Source organism: Sminthopsis crassicaudata, chromosome 4 (genome assembly GCF_048593235.1).
Source record: "Sminthopsis crassicaudata isolate SCR6 chromosome 4, ASM4859323v1, whole genome shotgun sequence".
In the NCBI taxonomy this organism is placed as follows: Eukaryota; Metazoa; Chordata; class Mammalia; order Dasyuromorphia; family Dasyuridae; genus Sminthopsis; species Sminthopsis crassicaudata.
This window is the reverse complement of record NC_133620.1, coordinates 108,679,059-108,705,006: the sequence shown is the minus strand read 5'-3', so window position 1 is coordinate 108,705,006 and position 25,948 is coordinate 108,679,059. Positions and strand designations below refer to the sequence as shown.

The 25,948-nt window shown below is 40.1% G+C and overlaps 1 protein-coding gene across 11 annotated transcripts in view; it reads right to left on the bottom strand.

The window, feature by feature from the left end:
• The window catches only part of VASH2 (vasohibin 2), a 47,950-nt gene extending 23,438 nt beyond the window's left edge, over positions 1 to 24,512 (bottom strand). For 3 of the 11 annotated variants that reach the window (XR_012489095.1, XR_012489094.1, XR_012489093.1), the window contains exons 1-3: positions 24,323 to 24,512; positions 23,183 to 23,663; positions 4,431 to 4,519 (exon numbers count right to left, since the gene is read on the bottom strand). Coding sequence is in view for 6 of the 11 variants with exons in the window: in XM_074309131.1 (XP_074165232.1) it covers positions 4,431 to 4,519; positions 23,183 to 23,458 (365 nt within the window). In the remaining 5 variants the exon portion in view is untranslated. Of the gene's footprint in view, positions 1 to 4,430; positions 4,520 to 23,182; positions 23,664 to 24,243 lie in introns of all 11 variants that reach the window. The other 8 variants (XR_012489097.1, XM_074309134.1, XR_012489096.1 and 5 more) reach the window with 7 other exon arrangements.
• Between the last annotated feature and the right edge of the window lie 1,436 nt (positions 24,513 to 25,948).

Below are 25,948 nucleotides of genomic sequence, written 5' to 3'. Positions count from 1 at the left end.
ACTACTATATAATATTGGACACGTCCTTTTAGGCACTATAGACTTCAGTTTCTTCACCTGCAAAGTGAGAAAGTTGGACTAGACCATCTCTAAGATTTATTTCTGATTATAAATCAATGATCTAATTCTATGAGGTGGCCTCTAAGGTCCTTTTCAATTCTTTTTTGCTGAGACATATTTATGAAAGCTCGTGTTTTTCTACACAAATGGCACCAGGACCTGCTTGGAATACTGGAAGTTCTTAATAGTAGGAAATTCTCTGGAAGTTCTTAACAGTAGGAAATTCTCCTGAAGACAATGAGGGAGTTAGTTATGGGGAATCCATTAAGTTGCTGCTTATTCATGTTCTTCAAGTCAATCAACTATCACTTGTTAAATACCTACTGTGCCAGATACTGAGTTAAGCACTGGACCCCATTAGCACATGCTACAAAAAATTGGGGCAGAGCTTTTAGATGGGGCTTTGGCTACATTTGTCATACAAAGAGATTTCTATACTATTATCAAATTATCATTGTGATGCTGTTTGAATGGTCTAGATTCCTGATGGTCTAGAGGGTGGTGGCTATGAGAGAGTTGTTAAGAATCCCCTTTAAATTGACCACAGGTTTTAGGAGTGAAAGAATCCATTTATTCCCGATTATTAGTTGCAAAATGAAAGTTTATTGTTAGATAGAAATCAGTTTAACCAGAGACTGACTTCTATAGTGGCAGATCTATGGAAAATGGAGTTTTGCACTAAGAATGCAGTTCTCAGTGGACAGAAAGTCCTGGCAGCAAAGAGAGCTGCCAAAGTCCATCTGCAAAAGAACTTTGTTGATGAAAGCTTATTTTGGTGGGGGTTGGGAAAGCAGGAGCAGATCAGACCCAGTGGGGGCTGGGACAGCCCAAGTTGGCTCAGGCCCAATGGGGGCTGGGACAGCCTGATCTCCTATTGGAATTCAAAGGAATGCTTTTTGACCAGGATTTATAATTGAATTAAAGGTTTTGGTATCCTGGAAAGACAATTCATCTAGGGAGGATATGCCTCAGCCAGGAGGGGCTGAGAATCTGAAAGGGATTACAGATCAATAGGAAATACAGTTTCTTAAAGGGACCATAACCTTCTTCAATTGTGTCCTTTGTCATTTAGCACTGTTAAATGAGATAAGATTTCCTTAAAGCTAAGAATTCTAAACAAACTATCTGAAAACATTTAATTCTCTATATAATATAAGGTTTCAGCTTCATGGTCTTTAAAGTCCCTTCCACTGCTAAATAAATGATCTTATTATCTAAGGTAAAGAAAATAAATTCTAAATATACCATCTGCATGACCCTAGGCCCTTGCCTCAGACAACTCTCTGGAACACCTAAATTTCAGAACAGGTGTTTATTTAACAGGAGGGAATTTCCTTAATAAAAAGATCCACAGACAAAACCACAAAATAAAAATTACAAGTGAACTGAGCTTCAAGTAGATTCAATTTATAAAAATTTTTAGAAGGATTAACAGTTAACTGAAGAGATTTGGACTATGAAAGAAATCTTCACTTTACTGAAGATTTATTCGATAGCAGGCTTTGCAAGGCAATTAAAAGATATTTTATTATGCAAAAATCCCAGTCCAAAAATCTCTTTCCAAGAAGTATAAAGAAAGCAAGGAACATTCCCATCTTAGTGCCTTTTCTTCTTTCATCAAAAGTCTTTGCTTAGGGAAAAGTCACCCATTATCCATTAGAGCCCAAGTCCTCACCCCTGAATAAAATCTGGGTAGCCTTCCCTCCCAGTTTAAGGTCAGAAAAAGGCTCTGCTTAATACTATCAAATGTGGCACCTTGCTTTCCAAGAATTACATTTCATGAACATTATTATGTGTTCATCTTATTAGATCCTTACATCAACCCTGTGATCTAGATAATTTAAGTATTATTATTCCCTTCCCCTCTGGGGAGGTGCTAGCATGGAAATTTCTCCCTTAATGCAGATTAGCCAATTGTAATTTATTGGTTTTAGTGTTTGCAGAAAGAACTAAGAGGTGCTTATCCCCTTACTCAGCAGGCTCCCAGTCCATGTTTATAAGGATACTGTAGAGTCTTCTCTACAGTTATTGTGTATTGTTATTGTGGATCTAGCAATGAAAAATACTGATTCATGAGACAGCCTGTTCCATTTCTGGACATTTTTAATTGTTAGAAAGCTCTTCCTGATACCGAGGTAACATCTGCCTCTCACTGATTCCCATTCATTAGTTCTATTTCTCCTCTAGATCCAATTAAAATAAGTAGTCCTTTTTCCATAGAAGAGCCCTTCAAATAACTGAAGACAAATATTTTGTGTTGTTATATGCCTGCTCTTCCCAAAGCCAAATTCTTTCAATTAATCTTTCTAAAGAAAATTTCAGGTCTTCTTATGATCATGTCCTTTCTCTGGACACGCTCCAAAAATGTGGCACAATGTTGACATAATATTCCATACACAATCTGACAAGGATAAAGTTCAGTGAGCGAGGTAGTACAGTGGATAGTGCCAGGACTGGAATCAGAATGATTCAACTTCCTGAGTTCAAATCCAGTCTCAGACACTTACCAACTGTGGAACTCTGGAAATCATTTAATCTGTTTACCTTAATCCACTAGAGAAGCAAATGGCGACCCATGCCAGTATCTTTGCCAAAAAAAAACCTATATGAGGGTCACAATAAGTTGGACTGGACTGAAAGACAGAACAAGAGCATCAAACTGATAAAATTTTGAGTACAGACCTGATTAGAGTCTGTATAGATAATATCATAGGTCAGTTAAACTTTTAATTTAATCAGAAGTTTGACCAGCAGGTTATAGTTATATTTTGGCCACAGTAGCTAAAAAAACTGCCTATACAGATGTTAAAAAAAATCTAGACTACCAACAGGGATAATAGTAGGAGGTCACATTTATATAAGAACTTTAGGATTTGCAAAGCTTCCTACAAATATTGTCTCATTTGATCTTACAATGACCCAGAGAGGTAGGCACTATTATTAGATAGGTGTTATTATTATACTATTTTACAGATAAGGAAATTGAGAAAGAGATGAAGTTGCAATTGGCTGAATCTGGATTTGAACTTAGGTGTTCCTGAACATAGGACCAGTGCTCTAACCACTGGATCACCTAATTCTTTTTCAAGTACTAAGTTACAAATTTCACCTAATTAAATATGGCCCACTGTTCCAGTCTGTTGAGATCTTTTTGGTTCCCATTTCTGTTATCTGACACATTAGCCACCAGTCCAAACATTTTGTCATCTCTAAACTTCACAAGCACATCACCTAAGCCAATATCCAAATCACCAATGAAATGAAAAGAACAGGGCCAAGGAAAGAGCATTAGAGCACTCTATTAGAGACCATCCCTAGGTTGACACTGTTCCTTGAATTACCATTCTTTGCACATGATTAGTTCTGAATTCATCTAGATCTTATCTGACTACATCTCTCCAAGAGACAGATTATATGTCAACTTCCTAATGTAGGAATCTGAAGGACAGAGGTAACTAGAATTTATATCTGATACTAAACATCTGCCATTCTGGGCTAATTTTTCCCCAATCCAGAAGACCCTCAAACTATAGAACTCCAGTTCCCTTTGTTGTGCCACAATTCTCTTTTAATGTCCTGACCTAGTTTCCCTAATTGTCCAGTTCAGTTACTCTGCCTCAGATTATAATCATTCTCTCTTAAAGTTAGGATAAAGGTCTTATATCTTAGATCTTAGGCTATACTTATTCCCTCTTAATGTTTGATAGGATAAAGGTCTTAACCATTTTAGACATCATTAGAGTATCTGGAGCCTCTCCAGTACCTCCCTCCATTATGCCTGCCTCCATTATGTCATCCTCATCCTAGATTCCTCCCCCCATCCAGGTACCTCCCTCATCATGTCATTGTCCTTGTTATCCTATAAAAGAATCTTGTTATTGGACATTCAGGGCTGGATTCTTTGAAAGGATAGTCTCATTCAGCCCTGGGACCAAACCATGGATCCATTTGGTCCCAGTAAATCTCTCCATTAAATAATTAAATTGTTCTCTAATCTCTATCTTGATCAGTTTCTCTGGCATTACACCTTTATTCAGCGTTATCCATATCTTAAAGCAGAAGTCAGGTTAATCCCTTCTATAATTCTGAAGGCCAAAGAAAGAGCTAAATAATAAATCCTAGGGACTATTGGCAGACCTAGAAAAAAAAGCAGAAGTTGAGAAAAGGGGAGATGAAGAAAATCATGAATAATACTTAGTTTCAATTATATTCTCTTTAAGTTTCAGTGGATCCAATGAAAGGATCCCTGAGACTTTCTTGGCTAACTTCACCAGTTTCCATGAAGCCCTTCTTGAATGATCAGATAACCTTTCACCCACTTCTCTTATCCCCTTATTCAGGAAGCTCTGGGTCCAACATCATAAGGATACTGTAGAGTCTTCATGTAATTCTGGATCGCATGAAGCCATTCTGGGATTGTCATGGATACCCTGTAGTTTGGAACTGGGGGCACTGAAGGCTGCAGAAAAAGAAAGAAATAGAAAGCAAAAGATAGAAAAAAAAATTATCAAAGGACAACTCTCAAGCAAGAATCAGAAACTAGGAACTTGTGAAAGGTGAGGGAAGACTGTTGCTGTGTTCTCTATTTCATCAAATAAGACTCAGGACTACAGGTTATAGGGAATAGGAGAGGGGTTTGGCATGGGAGCCAAGATGGAAAGTTTGTGATGATGCAGGCTTGGGGAAGCCAGTTGAGTGGATGTCAATAAAATCCACTGATGGATTTGGTCCAGTGCCTCTGGAAGGAGTCATCTGTAGGTCTATCAACAAAGAAAGATCCCAGGCTCAGAGATAGGAGCATATAGATACGACTTCCCCAATAGCAAACTAAAGTACATACCTACACAGTAAAGTTCCAAGGCAAGATTTCCCAGGACTTGGTTTACCTCTGAAGCCCATCCCAAAAAGGGAAATTGAGTAAAAGTTCTCCATGGGTCTGCTCAAGCCCTATTTCCTCCATGAAGCCTATCTATTTTAATCAATCAATAAGCATTTTATTAATCATTTACTATTTTACAACTCATATCAGTCCTCAGGATTCTTATTATATTTGTAGTACTCAATATTCCATCTAATAACAAATTCCATATTTATCTGATCATAGAACTAGAAAAGCTCTTAAAGGACACCTATTCCAATCCTAACTTTTACAGTTAGAGAAACTGAGGCTCAGAGATGCTGAACACCTTGCCTAAGGTGATTGTAAGGTGAGATTTAGAACCAGGTTGTCTGACTTCAGAGCTAGCATTCTTTCCACTCTACCACCATTGCTTTATCTTTATTCTCTGACTACCTGGTATGCATTAATATCCTCTCCTAATAGGACTGTGAAATTCTTGAGGGCATGGACCATGCCTTACAATTTTGTTTCTATCTCCCAGAGCACCTAGAGATGGGACAGGACTGAGCCATCTGCTAGCAATTGGAGGCTGCTGGGGAATGTCTCCCTCCTTTTAAGTCATCCATCATCTTTTTGTTCTCTCATTCCAACAGAAGTTAAAAAGGGTAGGAAAGTCCCTCCGGCTTCCCGTCCCATCTTATCACTCTGTCCTATCTGCCTATCCTCAGATCTCCATTTCTTTGCCAGCCAGTATTTATTGAGTATCTATCCTTTACATAGTCCCTATCCCAGGAAGCATGGGGAGTAAGTACAGGAGAAGACAAAGTCTTCAGGGAATCTGAAATATAATCAGGGAGACAGGACACCCACACCCCCCCACACACACACAAGTCCTATTCAGTCCAGTTCAGTTTGATGTAATTAATAGTCCAATATTCAGCAAAATCTATATGTGTACAGGACATAATAGGCAGCAAGATGAGGTCACTAACCCCAAATATGCCTGCAGGCAAGGAATGCCTGATAGAAAGGAGCTTAAAATCTTCCTGTTCTGTATCCCTCTGGGCAGTCTGTAACACTCAACTGCAAACCTCCGAGCTAGGCAAGAATATCTTTTGTGGTAAACCTGAAGCACCTGATAAAAGCTCTAATGAATGCTGACTGTGGTGTAGCTTGAACACAATGGAACTGACTGGTTTCTGTGTGAGCAGGGAAGGAGAGAGAGAGAGGAAAAAGGGGGGGGGGAGAGTGAGAGGGAGGAGGAAGGAAGGGAGAGAGGAAAGGAGGGAGACAAAAGTGAGAAAAAAGAAGAAAGGAAGAAAAAGAAAAGAGAGGAAAAAACTCAATAAAAGCAAAAAGCATAAGATATTTTCCTCAGAGAGAAGCCACGATGAGAATAAAGTCTTTAGAGGACTCAATCCATAAAAACAGGAATAGGGTTAAAGACAGAACCGTTGATTTTATCGATATAAGAAAGCTTCCTCTACACGTGCATGTCAGCACTTTCTCTGCAATGGATATTGCTAACGAGTTGTTTATAGACTATTGACAGGTTGAGTAACTTGACCAGAATCACATAGACAAGATGTATCAGAGCTAGGACTTGAACGCAGACTTTCCTGGCTTTCTAGCTACTATGTCAGGGTGCCTTTCCTCAAAGAAGGTAGAGATAAAAAATTGCCATTTTTGAGTGGAACTGAGAGATAAGTAGAAACATAACTAACAGTTTTAATCTGAGGCAGCTACTAAGAAAACTACCTCAGATCAGCTTTACAAGACAAATGTAATAGGGGAAAGGGCATCACCTTGGGGTGAAGGTGAGGGGCATAGAGACCCTGCTGCTGGAGAGATACAACCTCTTGGACATAGGGGAGGTAAGGTAGATCACTCTGTGGTAAGATATCTGCTAATTCCCTATTTTAACTAAATATTTCTTGCTAACTGGTACAATGGAATGCTCTGCCATTTACAAATTAACCTTTACCACAATTAACCTTTCTGAGCTTCATTTTACTCATTGGTAAAATGATGGGGGTAGACTTGATCATCTCTGAAATTCCTTCCAATTGCTACTCCATGAACCTAAATGCAATTATTTCTATATTGGTGGACTTCCCCTATAGACTGAACTCAATTTTAGTGCTCTGGAATAAACCCCCTAATGGCCCGCCCCTAGTTCTAACTCTAAGAATAAGGCCCCTATTGAAGTAACTCAGAGGTATCACTAGTCACAATTACCTTAAAAGTCACTCTATATGGCTAAGTCCAGATCCCAGGCCACAGAATCATGTGGCCAGTCCTCCTTTGCCCTAAAGTCACCAAGGGACAAAAGCACAAAACACTCATGCCTCCCAAGTTGATCTGGCAAGTCTTTCTCCCCTTCCCTGATTTTTACAAGTGATTCTTTTTCCACTTAATACTTAGGCAAAGTGTGAAAGTAGATGAATTCTAGGGCTGAAGCCACAGTGAGTCTCCCCCAGGACTGCTTCATTATTTATTCTCTTAAGAGAAGCAAGTGGTATAGTAGAAATTAGTTTACCTTCTTTCTTTCTTGAAGTAGATACATGACTCTGGCAATTCAACAAGTATTTATTAAGCACCTACTGTGTTCCAAGCCTTCTAGTGGCCACTTGACTTACCGATTAAATTTAAGTGATAGAATGAGTTAAAGAAATTAGTAGTTAGAAGAAAAGATTCAAGGGAAACATAAGCATCTTCAAGTATGTGAAAAAAGCTTTCCCATGGGAAAAGGAATAAACTTTTTTTGAACCCATTCTTGTACTATCCACTCCATTGAGAACCTGTTGGATGGATTGGATTGGAAACAGATTGGAGTGGGCATGAATTGGATTAGGAATGGTTTTGATTGGAGATGAGCTAAAGTGGGGATAGATTGGATTGGGGATGGATAGAAGTAGGAATGGTTTGGATTGGGGATGGATTAAGTTGAGGATGAGTTGGAATGGTAATTGAATGGATTGAGGATGATTTTAAATAGTATTAAAAAAGTGAGGAATGGTTTGGGAATGGACTGGAATGGGAATGGATTGGAGTGAAGAGAAACTTCTGACAAAGAGGCTAACCAGCAGGATATTACAGAAATCCAGGCATGAGATAATGACAATGACACCTGTGTGAGCATAGAGAAGATGTATGCAGGAGATGCTGGAAGGCAGAAACAAGAATTGGCAATAGACTGAATATATGAACTGAGCATGAATGGAGAACTGATGATGGCAATAATAATATGAATGGGGGTGACTGAGAGGATAGTGATGTTCTCTATAGTAAAATGAAAATATGGAAGAAATTGGGGGTAGAGTGAGGAGATGGGAAAGATGAAATAAGGATTAATTTGGAAGAAATAAAAAGACTGCTTTACAACATTGAGAGCCCACTTGAAGTTGAATAAAATGAATTCATAGTATTCATTTGGAACGGTTGTGAAATTTCCACATTTCATGGCCAATCTGATTTATCTTGATTCCTGCCTTGAAGTACTACGTGAAGGAAACCATTAGAAATAAATTAAGACCAATTGGGAATTCCCTAAGGGAAGGAAATCTATTTTCTCTATAAGACTGTGAACTTCCTAGAGTGTGGCAGGCATGAATTCATCTCACTCAGCACCAAACAGTATACACAGTCAAATCCTGATAACTTAGTAGATAACAACCCAGACTGACCTTTTCCAAAAGCCTAACCAGAACCTGGCAATAATTAAGAAGGGATGGAATTTTTAAAAATGAAGGGACTCTGGAAAAGTCCTTTTAAAGGAAATTCTAAAGGTTTAATGGGATTAGAAAGCTCCAGAATTGGAAGGGACCTCAGAGGTTCCATAAATGCACAAAAATTCTTCTTTAATACAAGCAACAGGTGGTCATGCAGCTCTTGTTCAATTAGGGAAAACAGTCCACTCAATTTTCAGATGGCTCCATTTATTAGAGTTTTTTCATCACATTTAATAATTTCATCACATACATTAATATAATTTTCATCACATTTTTTACATTTTTACAATTTTCAACTGTTATTTCTCATTCTGCTTTCTGGGTTTAAAAAAAAGCTTATTCCTTTTTCCATGGGTCAGCTTATCACGTACTTGAAGATGTTTATCATGTTTCCCTTGAATCTTTTCTTCAAACAGTACTAGCTCCTTTAACTCATCCCTTAGTCAATTTTTGCAGGGCACTGAATGAATCCTGGCAAAAGTGACATGGACGAGAGTTTTTCAAACAGATCTCATGCCTCTATAACCAGCCTGGCCCTCAAGTTTTCACTGATGTGAAGAAATTAGATAGGACCAGAGATTAGATATCTGAACCATATCCTATCCTGCTCCATACCAGCCATCGTCCAGTAATTTAAAAATAAACAACAAACAACCCATACATACACCACCTTTTTGCACACCCTACTTTTATACACACACACACACACACACACACTCACTGAGAGAGAGAGAGAGAGAGAGAGAGAGAGAGAGAGAGAGAGAGAGAGAGAGAGAGAAAGAGAGAGAGAGAGAGAGAGAGAGAGAGAGAGAGAGAGAGAGAGAGAAAGAGAGAGAGAGAGAGAGAGAGAGAGAGAGAGAGAGAGAGAGAGAGAGAGAGAGAGAGAAAGAGGAGAGAGACAGAGAGAGAGAGAGAGAGAGAGAGAGAGAGAGAGAGAGAGAGAGAAAGAGAGAGAGAGAGAGAGAGAGAGAGAGAGAGAGAGAGAGAGAAAGAGAGAGAGAGAGAGAGAGAGAGAAGATGAGAAGAGAGAGAGAAGAAGAGAGAGAGAGGTGAGAGAGAGAGAGAGAGAGAGAGAGAGAGAGAGAGAGAGAGAGAGAGAGAGAGAGAGATTGGAACGTGTCTTATAATGGATCAGACGTCACATATGGCCTCACCCTCAATAATCAGTGAGGTTTCAAGATTTCATCAACTCTTACCTTAACCATTCCGCCACTTTTTACATCTTTCTCAGAGATAACAATAAAATCAATGTTACCTTTACCACTATGGAAAAGATGACAATCTACTAGTTGTGTGACTCTGAGCAAGTTTCTCAATCTCTCTCAGCCTCGGTTCTTTCATCTTTTAATTGGGATTAATAATAGCCTTTACCTTGCAGGGTTGTTGGGAGGACAAAAGCAGGTAACATACAAAAAGCACTTTGCAAACCTTTGAGAGCTATACAAACTGTAGTCATTATTATTATCATTATTACTCTATGGCTCTACTCAAGATATTTGTGATTCTATTATAGAATAGAATAAATATAGAGGCAAATACTCCCTCCTCTGATTACTCTTCATCCTTATATTTATCCATGTTAATTCCATTCTTCCTATATGCCTATTTCACTCGTTCTTTCTACTTCAGGTATTGTGATTCTGGGAAAATTATTTAATTCTTCTTAGCCTCAATTTCCTAACCTATAAAATGGGGGTAATCATGACACAGAATATTTGTGAAGATTAGTGGATAGAGTGTTAATCCTGGAGTTAGGAAGACCTAAATTCAAATTTGGAGATACATACTAACTCTGTGATCATGGACAAATCAACTAACTTCCTCAATTTCCCCATATATATAATGGGGATAATAATAGCAGTTACCCCAAAAATGTTGTGATAACAATCAAATGAGATAATAATTTTGGAGCACTTAACACCATGACTGGGGTGTGTGTGTGTGTGTGTGTGTGTGTGTGTGTGTGTATCAAGAGCTATATAAATGCTAGCTATCATTATTATTATTATTATGTATAGTGTATCTATGTATGTGCAGCATGTATATGTATGTTCACATATTTATATATCATTTAACAAACCTTAAAGCACTTTGTAACAAAGTTACAATAGTAACTATTATTATCATTTCAATGTGTGCTCTGAAACCCACTTTCTGTTGTTGACAACAGCCCATCTCATTAGACTGATGCTCTCTTCCTGGAAATTGCAAGGTATAGATAGATAGATAGATAAATAGATCGTTTACTTATATGGGCACATTTCCTTCACATACAATGTAAAACTCTTTGGAGAGAGGGATTATTTTATTTTTTGTAGTGCTTGGCACATAATAGGTACTTTAAAAAATCTTGTTGAATTGAATTTCATAAACTATGGAGAATGTATCTACAGGAAGGAAGAAGAGTAAAAAAAAAACTTGCTTTGAGCCAACATATTCTATTCTGTTGGGTAGATTAATGCTTCTTATTGAAGTGTCTATTTCAAAAACTTCACACATGGCAGGGCCTTTGGTGAGGGTGGTGGAGAGATATGACAGAAGAGCTGAATTATCTCATCTCGATACAATTTACACTGACATCTGGAACAACAGGCTGGAGTTCAGATGCAGGACTAAGTTCTCAATTAGCATTGGAAGATTCCCAGGGTGAAGGGGCAGGACTATTTTAGGAACAGCTGTCTCACCCTTGTTGGGAGAATATGACTAATTGTGTCCCTTTCGCTCACTGAGAGCTAACTCCCACTACAAGTTGATTCCCTCTTTGACTCTCCCTCTCACAAAGGAGAGGATTTCACAAGCCAACTTGTTCCTGAAAGGTTCTTTTCCTGGCTTGCTGATTGGTGCCCTTCATAACCAGAAAAAGACATTAGAATTTTCATTAATTCTCTGTCTATGTCTGTCTGTGTCTGTGTCTCTCTTTCTGTTTCTGTCTCTCTGTCTCTCTCTTTTCTCTCTCTCTCTCCCCCCCTTCTCTTTTTCCTTCTTCTCTCTGAAGTTGGAGGCTGGGGGTGAAAACGGAATAGAGGAGAGGCTGGTGGAGGTGAGAAGAGGAGAAAAGTCTCTGTTTCAATGATCTGAAAGATAGGAAATGAAACCCTTAGCCCATAAGAAGACACAATGGTGGTCATTGATGTTTTTGTTAGTCTTCTTTTCATTGAGGAGTGACGAGAAATCAGAGATAGGAACTTGCTCTGGTGTCCTGTCCCGACCCCTGGACTTACTGCTGAGAAGCCCAGCTGGTGTACAGCCTTATTTCTAGACAGTAGAAGGCTCTGGCAATGAAATCATTATCAGCTTGGGAGCCCAGTGACTAAGTTAACAAAAACAACAACAAGCAGCATTTTTATAGTGCTTCAAAGTTTGGAAAGTATTTTATCTTCATTATCTCATTAAAGCTTTGAAACATCCCTACATATCACAAATAAATGTGCCATCATTCTGGGGTGTGAAGGTGGCATTTTAAGGAGATATTTAAAGAGAAGGAAGAGTGACTCTTATGGGCAGTGTCTCTAAAAATGACTACAAGTCTTTTGGGAAAGAAATGGATTATCTCTGAAGCAAGTAGCTGACCCAGTGAGCCTTCAGGACACAGTGCAGCTATATCTGGTCAGTAATCCAAGAAATATTGTTTTTTCTAAGTGGCTGGAGAATGAGGATGGGGAAAATTTTAGTGTAATGTGGTTTTGTGTTCTTAATAATAATGGTAGCTCCCATTTATACGGCATCTACTATTACCAAGCAATGTGCTAAACACTTTACAATTATTGTTTAATTTGATCCTAACAATAGCCCTACGAGGTAGATGCTATCATTAGTCTCTTTTTACAGTTAAGAAAACTGACAAAGAGAGATTAAATGACCAAGGTCACACAGCTAATAAATATCTGAGGCTGGATTTGCACTTAGGCGTCTCTTGACTCCAGGCCCATTCTACCCATTTTATCGTCTAGCCGCCTAGATATCTTATCAGTCATAATCATATCTGGGACCAGCCAAGGGTATCTGTAATGACATAGTAATTCAAGCACAGCTTGGACTGAATATAAATGAATGAAAAAGTATTTATTAAGCACCTACCATGTGTAGGCACTGTTCTAGATGTTCTAGATGTACAAACACAAAAGTAAGGCAATCCCTGCCCCCAGGGAACTTATATTTTAACAAAGATAAATAACACTTTTAGTTAGGTTAGGTAAGGAAATTTGGATCTGGGGAGTCACAGGGAAAGTTATTGGAACCCTAAATGGTGACTGTGATGGTAGAATCAATTTGGTTACTGTTCCTAGAGCAAGAAATGGAAAAGGGTGGGGATAGAATGCAATAGGAGTACCCAAAACTTCACACGGAAAGAAGAGTAAAATGGATGGATGGACAAATGGAGCTGATGGATGCATGGATGGATGCAGCCAATGATTGGGATGTGAAGCATGGTTTGTGACCAGATACAGTGAATGGATTAAAGGAGTTTGTACTCATTTTTATGAAAATGATAGAAGATTCTGCCCTGTACTAGAAAGCAGCATATTAGAGATATTATACTACCTACTTCTCAGGGATAGTATGGAGATAAAATATAAGAGTACTTTATGAAGATAAAAGTTATATTAATATTATTATTATTATTATTCCCTAAGCTCAGACTTAGGGGAGAGAGGGAAGCTCTGTCAGAAACTGAAAGAAGAGGCAGAATTGAACTCTAATAAGATGTTGTTCAGAGGGCAAAAAGCCATTTCCTTCCAACCAGAAAGGAGCCGGTGCACTCTTGTCCTAAAAGTCATTGAGAAAGGGATGTTTGAGGGCTTAACTTAATTGGTCCTAATAATAGCTGTTTCCCTATCACATTCTCTTCCTCTGTGACTGAGTAGTTCTTCATTGCAGATGATCTTTCCAGGCTGCAGCAGTCAAATGCAAATTGAAATTGGTATCCAGATTGCCTGGTTCCTTTCCCCTTACATGACCCCTTGCTATTACAGTACTAAGTAGAGACAAATTTAAGTAGAAATGGGGTTCCTTAATCTGTACATAAGGAGCCCTATGAGCCAAATATTGACTTAGTTTTAAAATGTATTATTATCTATGTTTCACTGTATTTTTATTTATTTTGTTAAACATTTCTTAAATATATTTTAATGTGGTTCAGGCTGTATTTGCGATTTTTGTGGCCCACATTTGATCCTCTGACTATATGTGGTACTTCTGCCCTAGGGCATATAGTCCTTCCTGGACTTCCTTCCTGGAAGTGTCCTATCATACCACAACATCTCTATTCTGCAAATTTGTGCTCAAGACCTGGGAAAGAGATTGGGAGTTGGGAGTATGGTCAGGAAGGCTTGTAGAGCAAGGCACAAACAAGCATATAGGGAGAGGTTCCAATCCTTCAGTCTAGGCAAACACAAACTGGCCTATTAGGAGAATATAAGGAAAAATGATCTCAAAGTTAAATGATGTGTGAACATAATGGCCAAATAATGGTGAACAAGACTCTTAGAAGCTGGAATTGTTTAAAAAGAGTAAAGAAAGCAACGTCTTTCTCCATCTTGAGAAAGAAAACAAGAGACAAGGAAGAAGAAGCATCTCTGGAAGCCTGGGAGGGTAGCTGAAGAATGTCCACTGTGACCACATGCTCAGTTTAGACAAAGCTTCTGGCCCCAGGGCAGTCAGGAATCTGAGTGTCTGACAAAGATAATCTGCTAGCAACTGGAACTAGTGTCACCACAAGTGCTGGCAGAAACAGGGCCAAACCAAAGAAGCAACTGAGTAATAGGGAGAGGTTAAAAGAATGGGGGGGTAGTGGTAAAGAGATTGCAGAAAGGGAGGAAGAATGGGCTGACTACCACAAATTGACTGCAAAGCTCTCTCTCCACTCCTACCCAGACAGACCTCATCCCTTCAAAAAATATGAATAATCTTTCAATGTGCTCATCAGTTCCATTAATTCCATAATGTCCTGAAGGAGGGCAGTTATGATCCAGATAATCTTGCCTTGAACAGATCTCTTCTGGAGGACTGTGTTCATTCAGTTCTAATTTTAATAAGGCTAATGGTAAACTGAAGAGCATCTAGTTTGACCAGGAGATAGCCAGGGCGATGGCAGGATTAGGAATCACATATGAGAATTGTTTAAAAGAACTAGGGATAGTCGAGGATAGAGATACTTAAGATGTTGGAGGCTGGGGGACTGGGAGTGGGGGATGAGAGAACTCTTCAAATATTTGAAGGATGGCATGAGACAGAAGAATTAGGCTTGTTCTGCTCAGCCCCAGAAGATAAAGCTAGAAGTGGTGGCTGGAAGTTACAGAGATGAGAATTTTAACTCAAGGTAAAGAAAAACTTCCTAATAATTAGAGGTGCCTCAAAGTGGAATAGTTGAAAGTAGTGAGTTCTTTCTTGCCAGAAGTCTCTAAGTGGAAATGGGATGACCACTTTATAGAATAAACTTCTATTAGATTAACTCTAGCTCCCCCACCTATGATATTAGAGAGAATTTTGATTCTGTGATTCATTCATTTATCCATTTAACAAACTTTATGCTAAGTTTTGAGGATGTGAAGATATCTAAGACATAGACTTTACCCTCAAGGAGCTTACAGTTTAATAGAGGGAACTCCATGCACACTAGTAACTATGCAAAATGTAAGCAATATGCTATCAGAAAGTTGAGGAAAAAGAAGTCATTTTCATTTATGGGAGAGGAAAGGTCATGAAGAGCACAGCATCTAAGGTGATTTTTGAAGGAAGGAAAAGACATTAAAATCTGGATGGAAAGGATATCTATTTCAGGCAAAGCAATGAAATGAATATTCGAATAAATGAATGAAAAAATATATAAGTACTTAAGGTTCATCAAGCATTGTGTTAAGTACTGGAAATATAAATAGAAAAGTCAAATAGTTCTCGATTACCATCTAGTTGGGGAAGACTTCATACAGAAGAGGGTTCCACTGAAGAGCAAATGGAAGAACTTGTGGGTCCTAACTACAGGCAGATGATAAGGTCCAAGGGTTCTTGGGGCACTGTTAAGTCAGATGATAATATCTGGGAGACTAAATGGCAAAGTGACAAAGCAGATGGTAAGGGCAAATTGTATTCCATCTTACAGGAAAGAATGTAGTTAAGAACTGGTGATTCCCAGTTCATTTAATCAGTATGGGTAGCCAAGTCCAAGCACAAGGGGGTTGAGATTGAGGTGCCTGGCTTACCATCTTTGGAGAGAGAAGCGTGAGCCAGAATAGTTAGGACTCTGGTAGAGGATGGGATGTCAGTGCCAACATCCAGCTATTGTGGGAGAAGGGTGACCAGAGAGTCAGGAAAAGCTGTGCACACTGGCTGCTCTTGTTAGGTTCTCAGGATGGGCTGTGCACCTGGCAGTACAAGAAGACTGGGGAAGTCATTAAACTTCTCACTGCTCAAGGCAACTTTGTAAAATTAGAAAAAGCCAAGTTGAATTGGTACAGAGAGGTTCTTCACCAGGGATTTTGCTATACTGGTGAAATCACAAGTCCAGATCCTAATCCTGTAATCATTAAAGCCATGGGATATATAATTCCTGAGGGAGAAAATGGAGAGAAGAAAAGAGGACTAAGGACAAATCTCCACATGTAAAGGAGAGAAAGGAAAACAAGGAATTAGCAAGGTAGACAGAAAAGGTTTAATGAGAGAGTGAGGAGAACTAAGTCATAGCAATCAATATCACAGAAGCCATGGGAAGAAGGGACATCAAGAAGGAGCAGATGGTTTAGCATCATATGCCACAGAGAAGTCAAGAAGGAATGAAGGGAGGTTAGATCTCAGATCTCATTCAATCTGAGATCCTATGGCTCTGGTCATTTAGCATTTTAAGTAAGAAATCAAGGTGAAATTTTAGGCTCAGAACTATTTTCCCCAGCTTGGTAGAGACTAGTGTGTAGCCTGAAAGAAACAGGTCAGTGTCTCGCTGATTCATGGGGATATACCCAGTAAGGAACAACCAAACCCCAGACTGCAGCCAAGTCTTGTCCTCCCTGTTCTATACTTGTCAGGCTCCTGCCAAAAAGCAGGCAGATGTATTTTCCAGTGCCCCCCAAATGGTCTTTAATAGACAAAGACTTTTTTTTTCTGAGCCAACATATTATTGATTAAAGTGCTAGGGCTGAAAGTGGAGAAGAGGAAACTAACTTGATCTTAAGTTGCATTAATCGTAAGAATAGTATTTAGGTCATGATATATGTTAGGGTCCCACCAGTCAGACCCCATTTTGAGTATTGTGTTCAGTTTGGGGACTTCATTTTCAGAAGAAAAAAGCCAGCCTTCAGCACTTCATCATGGCATGGATATGACCATGAGAGTTTGAAGACTATGCAGAAAAAGGACAAACTCTTGCAGCGCTTACCAAGCTGGAAAGGTTGCAAGGATGAGCCCACAAAGGTCTCTATGTCTATCCTTTAAGGACTAGCTTTGCTAAGGTTAGAGAGGCCAGAAGGTTGCACGTAAACTTATGAATTGTTTGAACCATAGAAAGTCAGGAAATTATCTATCTAAGGTTAGGCACAGGGAGGAAGCAACTTTTGATGATGGAGTAAAGACACACAACAAATTAATCATAGCTAAGTGGTGTGGTGGACTACTCAGGAAAATATGAGTTCAAATTTAACTTCAGACACTTATTAGCTATGGGACCCTTTTGCCTGTTTGCCTCAGTTTTCTATAAAAATGTATATATATATATAAATGAATTGGAGAAGGAAATGGCAAACCACTCCAGTATCTTTGCCAAGAAAACCTCACTGGGGTCACGAAGAGTTAAACACGACGAAAATGACTGAACAACAACAGGAAGTAGTAATGAAAAATTGATTACATCGGGAGGAAAGAAAATAGGGTGGTAAGAGCATCTGGAAACTCCATCATGTAAGAGGCATTGGAGAAACGGGGATATTTCGAAGGAAATTGTGATATAAATTATAATATATAAGATCTGTAAAGAACTTTAGAAACTATCTAGTCAAAGCTTTACATTTTACAGAAGAGACCTAAAGATCTTAAGCTACCAGCTTAAGGTTATGGAGTTAAAAATAGCTGACATTTCCATAGCTCTTTACATACATTATCTCCTTCCATCCTCAAAATAACTCTCTAAGGCAGAATCCTGCAAATATTATTATCCTCATTTTTATATTAGGGGAAACTGAGAATTAGATAGGCTAAGTGACATAGAGTGAGTCCTATAGCTAGTCATTGGCAAGGCTGGTTAAAGATAGGTCTGGTTTTAATGCCTGTGAGATTTTTATTGTATGTCATTGGGATCACACTCAATAGATTGGGGGCCGTTAAACCCCACATAAAATCCTGGCATGTTTATATATTTCTTTTTTTAAAAAATACATCAATACACCAAAATCTGATGGGAACTATATTTTAATTTAATTCAGGCAGCGATCCAGAGTACTATGGGATCTGTGTTTGTCATCTCTGCTATAGGGCACTGCCACTAAGCGAAGCCAAGTACTCAGGCATCTTGGGTGGAGAAGGACTGGTGGGTTTCATGTCAGAGAACCTAGATTCAAATCCCAACTTTGTTAATAATTCCCTGGATGATCTCTGCCAAAGTCACTACTTCTTTGGACTTCAGGTTCCTCATTTGTCAAGTGAATGGGTTAGGCTGAAGTCCTTGGAGCTCAACTCTGTGATCCTGACTCTTAGCTTGCTACTTTCCCCACTTACTACACTGAATAAAAGCTGTCTTCAAATGTTTCCCTGTGCTTAAAAAAAATGTCAGACACAGCCTGCATGCAGTCCTGATTGTGGCTAGAACCTAATGGGTTACTAGAAAATATTTAACAAATTGAAGATACAATAGAACATAGATAATGTTAATTTGTGGATTTCTAAGTCAATATGTGACCTTCAAGATAGTTTAGTGGTCCTTTCCTATTTGAGTTTCACATTTGATCTAGAAATATAATCATAACTGTCAAATTTCATAACTGGAAGGGTCCAATAGAGATCATCTGCTCAGCCATTCAATTGAATCAAAGGCCAACTTTGCCATCACTGTGCTAAGTGCTAGGGATACAAAGTCACAAATGAAACAAAGAAGCTTACATTCTTATTAGGAGAGATTACATGAGCACATGCAACTATTTGCAAAATATATGAAAAACAAAATAGATAATTTGTTGGATGTGGGGGAAGAAGGAAGGGAGAAAATAAACATTTCTTAAGCACCTACTATGTGCCAGACACAGTTTTCAAGAATTTTACAAATATCTTATTTGATTATCACAACAACTAGAAAGGTTGGTGATTTTACAATTAAGAAAACTGTGGCAAACAGAGATTAAGTGATCATACAAGTAAAAAGTCTGAAGCCAGGGGTGGATAAGGGAAGGAAGTTACTAGCAGGGAAGGAAATCAGGAGTGGGTCTCATTTAGGAGATGTCATTTGAATTGAATTTTGAAGAAAACTAAAGATACCAAGAGGTGGGGGAAGAGGGAAGTATTTAAGCCATGGGATAGGAGCCGTGACAAGAACACAATGTGACAAGAAATGAAATGTTGCACAGGTTAATTTGGCGCCCTGAATACATGAAGGAGAAACGTTCAATACCTAAGACTGTAGAGGTAGGCTGACTCTATTCTGTGAAGGACTTTAATGAAATGTTTGTTTCATCCTAGAGGCAAAAGAGAGCCACTGAAGAATCAAGATGAGTAACAAGACCTATGACTTAGGAAGGTTGTTTTGTCAGCCTGTCAGGAAAGAGATGGGAAGCAAATAAACCAACTAGAGGCTGTTGCAATTGCCCAGACAAGAGATGAGGAGATCTAGAACTAGATAATGACTGTGTTAATGGAGAATAAGTGACAGATGACATAAAGGTAGAATGGATAAAAATTGACAACTGCCTGAGGATGTAAAGAAAGGAAAGAATTGAGGACAATCCTGAATTCTTGAAGGTGCTCTCAGCAGAAGAAAGGAAGCTTGGAGGAGAAAAAGTGAGCTAGTGTGTTTAGGACACTGTGAATTTGAGATTATTCCAGTATATCCAGATAGAAATCCAGTTTCCAGTAGACAGTTGTTTTTGGATAAATGTAGCTCAGGAGAAAGATATGGGTGAATTATATAGATGTAGGAATCCTCTCCATATAGAATCAGGGACGGGAAATTTCTGATCTGTGGGTTGCATAGAGTCCATAAAATCATTTGCTAAGGCAATTGCAGATGATGATGAGCTATCTAGAAGCTAGGTACAAGAACCTCCCACTGCTCAAGTTCTATAAGTTGATAACTTTGATGGTTTGTGAATTGTGTCACAAATATCCAAATGGCCATTGGCAGAAAAAAACGTTCCTCACCCTTGATACAGATCATTAAACTGATGGGAGCAGCTGAGGTCTTCAAAAGAGTGTATTTTTAGAAAAAATAAAAGAGGGCCTGGAATACAAAGTTGGGTACAAATACCTTTTGGGAAAGAGGAGATGAATGATGACCTAACTAAGGAAACTTAGTCAGAGTAGTCAAATATGCTAGGAGAATCAGGAAAGTTGGACAGTCAATAAGCATTTATTAAGCATCTGCTATGTTCCAGGCACTTTGGTAAGTGATGGGGACACAAGGAAGGTAAAAGCTATGTACAAACAAGACATAGGATAAAAAAAAAATTAGAGGCAGTCTTAGAGGGCAGACATGAAGATTAAAGAAAACTGTAGAAAGTGGAATTTTAGCTGGGATTTGAAGGAAATCAGGCATTAGAGATAAGAATAAAGAGATTACCAGTCATGGGGAATGGGAAGTGAAGATTCAGAGAATTGGCAGATGGAGTATCTCTGGTAAGGGACAGCAAAGAAATCATTGAATTGTAAAGTATAAAAAGACTGTTAAGATTAAAGAAGTCCACTTTATGAAGACCTTTATAAGCCAAGCAGAGGATTTTATATTTGATTCTGGAAGTGATAGTAAGCCACTGGGGCCTGCATTTTAGAAGATTAATTTGACAGCTAAGTGGCAGATGGACTGGAGATTAGTGGAACCAATGAATAGATGTTCCCTAGAACCATATTTTGTGAAATATATAAACTACGTGTTTACATACACAAAATACATGCAAAGTAACATAAGATATGAATTTTATAACAGTTCAACTTTGCTTAAGGCACAAGAAGTTCTACTCATTGCCTCTATAAAGAATATAAGATCCTTAACCTAGCATTTAAGGAAACTCCAATTTAGTTTTTCAGACTCATTGCATATTAGTCAGCTTTCACTGTATGCATGTTCCTGCTGACCCAAACTACCAAATTGTTCTCTGACTTTCCATAGACATTCTCCCTAACTGGAACCCACTTCTTCCTCATCCCAACCTGACTCAGTTCAGGTGCCACCTTTTTCAGGTAGCCACTTCAGATTTCCCAAGTTAAAAGTCTTTGCCTTTCTCTAATGTTCTTAGAGACCTTGTCTAGGACAGATCTCCTCCTTGCTCTTACCATAATTTTTGTGTTGTATATGTCTTTGTTTACATGCATGTCTATATGTACTTTGTCCATATCCATGTCATGATCCTTCCAGTACAATGTAAACTACTCAAGGGCAAAAACTTGTCCATTTTTATCTTTGTCTCTCAACACCTAATGACATACCATAATCTTTGAAGAATTAAAGTTGTCAGTTGTACATAAGACAATGGAGAGGAATAGGACAGACATATATTGATAGAAATGTCTTACTGAAGAAGTTGTACACAAGAGACAGTAAAAAAAAAAAACAATAGATAAGTGTATTATAAGAAAGGTAGAATTGAATGGATTACATAGAGAGAGTGATGGTCAATGTTAAATTTGATGACATCCATCCAATTTTAAAAATCTAGAAGACTCCCAGCATGTATAATGATCTCTCAGGGGAGGATTTATGGGAGGACATGTATAAGAATTTCTTGGGATCACAAAGCATAGAAATATTCACATTGATAAAATAATAAATCTATCAAAATATTGGAATATCATAGGATCATAGATCTAGAGCTAAAAGAAACCTTAGAGGCTATCTAATACAATCCTCTCATTTTATAGATGAGGAAACTGAGGACAATAAGAGATTAAGTGATTTGTGCAAGGTTACATAGCTATGTAGTGGCAGAGCTGGGCAGAACCCAATTCTTCAGTGTCCAGCACACATCAGGCACTCAAGTTGAATCAAATTGGCCACCAGAATTATAAACATCATCATTAACTACTGAACAGTGGAACAAAAACAAGGCTGTCTTTGAAATAGTGTACTCCCCATCACTAGAAGGTATTCAATCTGTCAGTAATGCTATTAAATGAAATTACCTAGATTCTAAAATTCTTTTCAAAGGTTTGGAACTTAATGAATCCTAGAACCAAACTCTAGGCTTATTCTAGTGGTGGTGTCCTTTCATGCTAGGAGGTTAGACACAGCAAACACCACCAGTCACGCCTTAAACCTTACTCAGGCTCTGTAGGAATAAACACTATACACTGAAGGAAGAGGGAAGAGAAGGAGGGGATAATCTGATGTACCCATAAAGCAATCCGCCTTTGGTCATTTGCTTCCTTTCACCCAAGGTTGCACCAACACTATTCTCTTACAAGTGGTTTAATATTACCAGGGCATCACTAGGCCACTGCAGGTCTCTGGTCTCTGACATGCCCATTCAGTCACCTTACATCTAATCTGGTTACATTTTGTTTTTATCTCTTTATTCACATGTTACCTTCTTCTTACCCTGCCTCGGCCAATAGGTGAGCTCCTGGAAAGCAAGGACTATTTTTACTCTTCTCTGAATGCTTAGCATCCAGCCTGACATGTGGTATTTAATAATAAATACTTGTTAGTCGATTGATCTTCAGATTTTTTAGCAGGCATTTCCCCCATTTCACGTCCCCCCTAGCCAATAAGACTATATCCTGGTATTTATTGAAAAACCTTTTTATTTACAGCCCCAATCCCAGTGAAGCAACAGTTTCATCCCAGATTATCCAGAAGAGCTAGGAAGACGAGGGTTGCTCTTTTCTAATTTCCAGGGTGAATGCCACTGTCATGCAAAATTGGCACTAAGCATAGAAATGATTCACGCTGGGGAAACCTGACTGAGTGACTACAAATTCATTCATCTCCTGCTAAATCATTTGCAAGAGGGAGGAAAGAAGGACGAATAGCAGTAGGGCTGTCTCCCTTGGGGAGAGGGGGGCGCTCTGTGTTATTGGCTTAGGAGGTATTGAGTGGTGTCCATAGTTTATTAGCTCTCGTAGTGGAAGGGGGGAGGGGAAAATGTAAGTGGAGAGTGAATGTCCATGCTAAAGAAGATAGCCCCCCTGCTCAAGGCTCAAGAACGCTCATAGTCTTTCCGGAATCCCTGAACAGAAAGCCTCTTTTCTTCCATGTCCTTTCCCAATTCTACAGCTTCTAGGATACCCATGCCAGTGAGTGTGAGGTGGGGGCGGGGAGAGGGGTAAGGTGGAGGGGAGCGGTCATAAAGAGAAGGAAAACCATCTCGAAAGATTTCAGACTGATCCAGTCAGTTGTGGGGGGGAGGGAGTGAGCAAGGTTACTTACTTTTGCCAGGAAGACGGCATTCCTGATGGACCCCACCATTTCTCCTCCCTTGGGGTGTACCTTTGCCACGTGCATCCACATCCGTTCCCAGGTGTGGCTGTCAATCGGGAAGCCGCTCTTGTTGACATGGAAGAGCACCCCTCCTTCTTTGTCTTCCTCCTCCGACCCCCCATTGTTGGCGAGGCACACAGATCGTACGTGAGTGCTCCTGGACCGCATTCCTTTGCCACTCTTGGCGTGGGGGTAGTGGTGAACGCTGGATGTGGAGCCAGTCATGATGGGGTGGAAGGAAGGTTGGGGGGAAATGTGGGGAGAAGGGAGAGAGTGAGCACCCTCGGGGAATGTCTGGTCACCGGGATCAGCGCCCCATAAATAAGGAAGCTTTCTCCATTGCACTCTTGGCTGCCGCAGGAAGCAGGCAAAGGAGAGACTACAATTAACAGAGAGATGGCAGCTGGACCTCTTCTCTTAGGGACTGTGCCTAAAATCAGCAGAGACAGAAGAGACATACCGTCAAGCGGAGAAGGAGGCGAAGGGTAGATTTGTTTTGTCAGGGGGCGGGGGCTACTATGCTCGGCGTCCTCGCGCTGAGTCCAAGCATCCTTGCATTTTCGAAAAGCTGACAGCCGGAGGGGGCGGGGAAAAGGGAGAGACTCGAACACAACCTCCCCTGCATCACCGAGAGGGTCCGCTCCACAATCGAGACAATGCACCGCGCCCCCTTTCCCTGCCACACACAGGTGGACAGATAGACAGACAGATCGGGGCAGAGAGGAGGTAGATGGGAAAGGACAGGAAAAATAAAGGCAGTCCCGGAAAGTGAATGAGGGCCATCCCGGGAGTCCAAGTGCACGGTTTCAAACCCCACTGCGTGCCCAGATGCTGCCAACCGCGAAGCCAAGGCAACAGCACGTGAGCGCCCCGGACCGTAGAGCAGAGGCTCGGCAGTCTCGGACCCCCCCCCCCCTTTTCTCCCAAGGACCCTCCCCAGTTCCTGCAGGTGAAGTGAACGGACAGTGTACGGTTGTAGCACCGAATCCCTCCCCGCCCCACCCCCTTACCTCCCAATTCCAATGCAGGAGGCTCGGAGGGACTGATGGAGTGGAGCAGGGAGGCGCTCCGGCCTCTTTAAGCTCTTACCTCCGGGCAGTGGGGGTTCATTGCAGCAAAGACTCTCCGGGCGGCTGGGGCTGTTGCTGCAGCTGCTGCTGCTGCGGCCGTCGTTTCATTCCATGTTCCATTATCGAATGTTATTTTGTGACATATAACCATGTCACCCGGCCGCCGCCGATGTTCCGAATGTGCCCATTGGCCCGCGCAACAAAGAGGGGCGGATCCCCGGTCCACAGCTCTACAACCGGACGCTTCGGGGTACTCTCATTGGCTCAGGGAGATCCCCGGGAGGGAGGGAGAAACAGAAAGAGAGCCGGGCCTCCACGCGAAATTGGATCGCTTTCGTACGCTGCACATCCAGCTCCCGGCTAGTGTGGATGGGAGGCGGCATCGTGGGGCTGATGTACTTACGGCTGAGTTTTCTCCTGGGGCTGCAGCGACGGGAGGAGAGGAGAAAAGCTCCACGCGAGAAGGGATTCCCTGGGCTCGGAACGGGTGGCGGAGGGATTGGTAATGTTGTAGGCTTTGGAGTAGACCCTGACCCCAGGGGCATGAAGGTTCATCTTGTAAAAGATAAATATAAACAAGTTCATTATTTTAATTTTTATATCTTACCTTCAAATACCTAAAACCAGTCAAGAAGTCGTGGGCAGTGATATCTAAAGCTTTTTAAATCCGAGTTTATGGGCCTGCATTCAGTCCCGGGAAATCAGCCAAAAAGATCGTCAGCCAGCCTGGTAGGTCCCTAGTTCTGACTGAGGTTTATCGGCCTTTGCCTCCGAGGGGGACTTCGGAGCTCTCAAGTGAAGTTCTGAACCCTCACTATAAAATAGACCCGTTTAATTTTTGTCTTTTTTTTTTTTTTTTTTTTTTTTTTTTTTTTTTTTTTTTTTTTTTTAAGAGTGTAATCTGTTTTCTGCTCTCAACTGGATCAAATAGGATGCCTCCTATTGCCTGCACAGCCCTCCAAAGTTGGTGTCAAAAGAATATGCGAAAATGTGTCCAGTGCAGTGTCTTACACATAGTACATTCTCAACACTTAGGAATTGAATGAATGAATATCTTCAACTAATATTAAGAGTTTATTGCATAAGGAAAAGTGTGGCAGAGTAGCCTTAAGTGGTGGAGCTGGAGCTGGTAATATCTGGGCGTCAATAGCATGTATTATTGTATTGTAGATATTGTATTATCACACTATTAGTTGTGTGACCATGGGCAAGTCATTTAATGGAAACTCAGGTGACTTCTTGAAGCTTCTCTGAGTTAAAAGATTTCAATCTGCTTTAGCAGAGGGTACAAATCACACACATTGGCTCGATCTATACAAATTCTTGCAGGCAGGTACAAAGTTTTGACAAGATCTGGATCCCACCCTAATGGACTTTACAGTTTAATTACAGTTTCAGGGTACAAAGGCACATCGCAGAAAATGATTTATTGCATTACAAGAGGTGTACCACAGGTGATATGTGAAGGCCCCTAAGGGGATGAATGAATGAATAAATGGAGCTACTAATTTCCCAGTGGCATATAAATCTCGATCCTAGTCAGAGATACATTTAAATGGGGACTATTGGATGACTGTTTTGCAGGACTCCCCCTCCCCCCCAGCCAATTCTGTTTGAAGTCTTCAAAGTCCAGAGTAGTGACAAC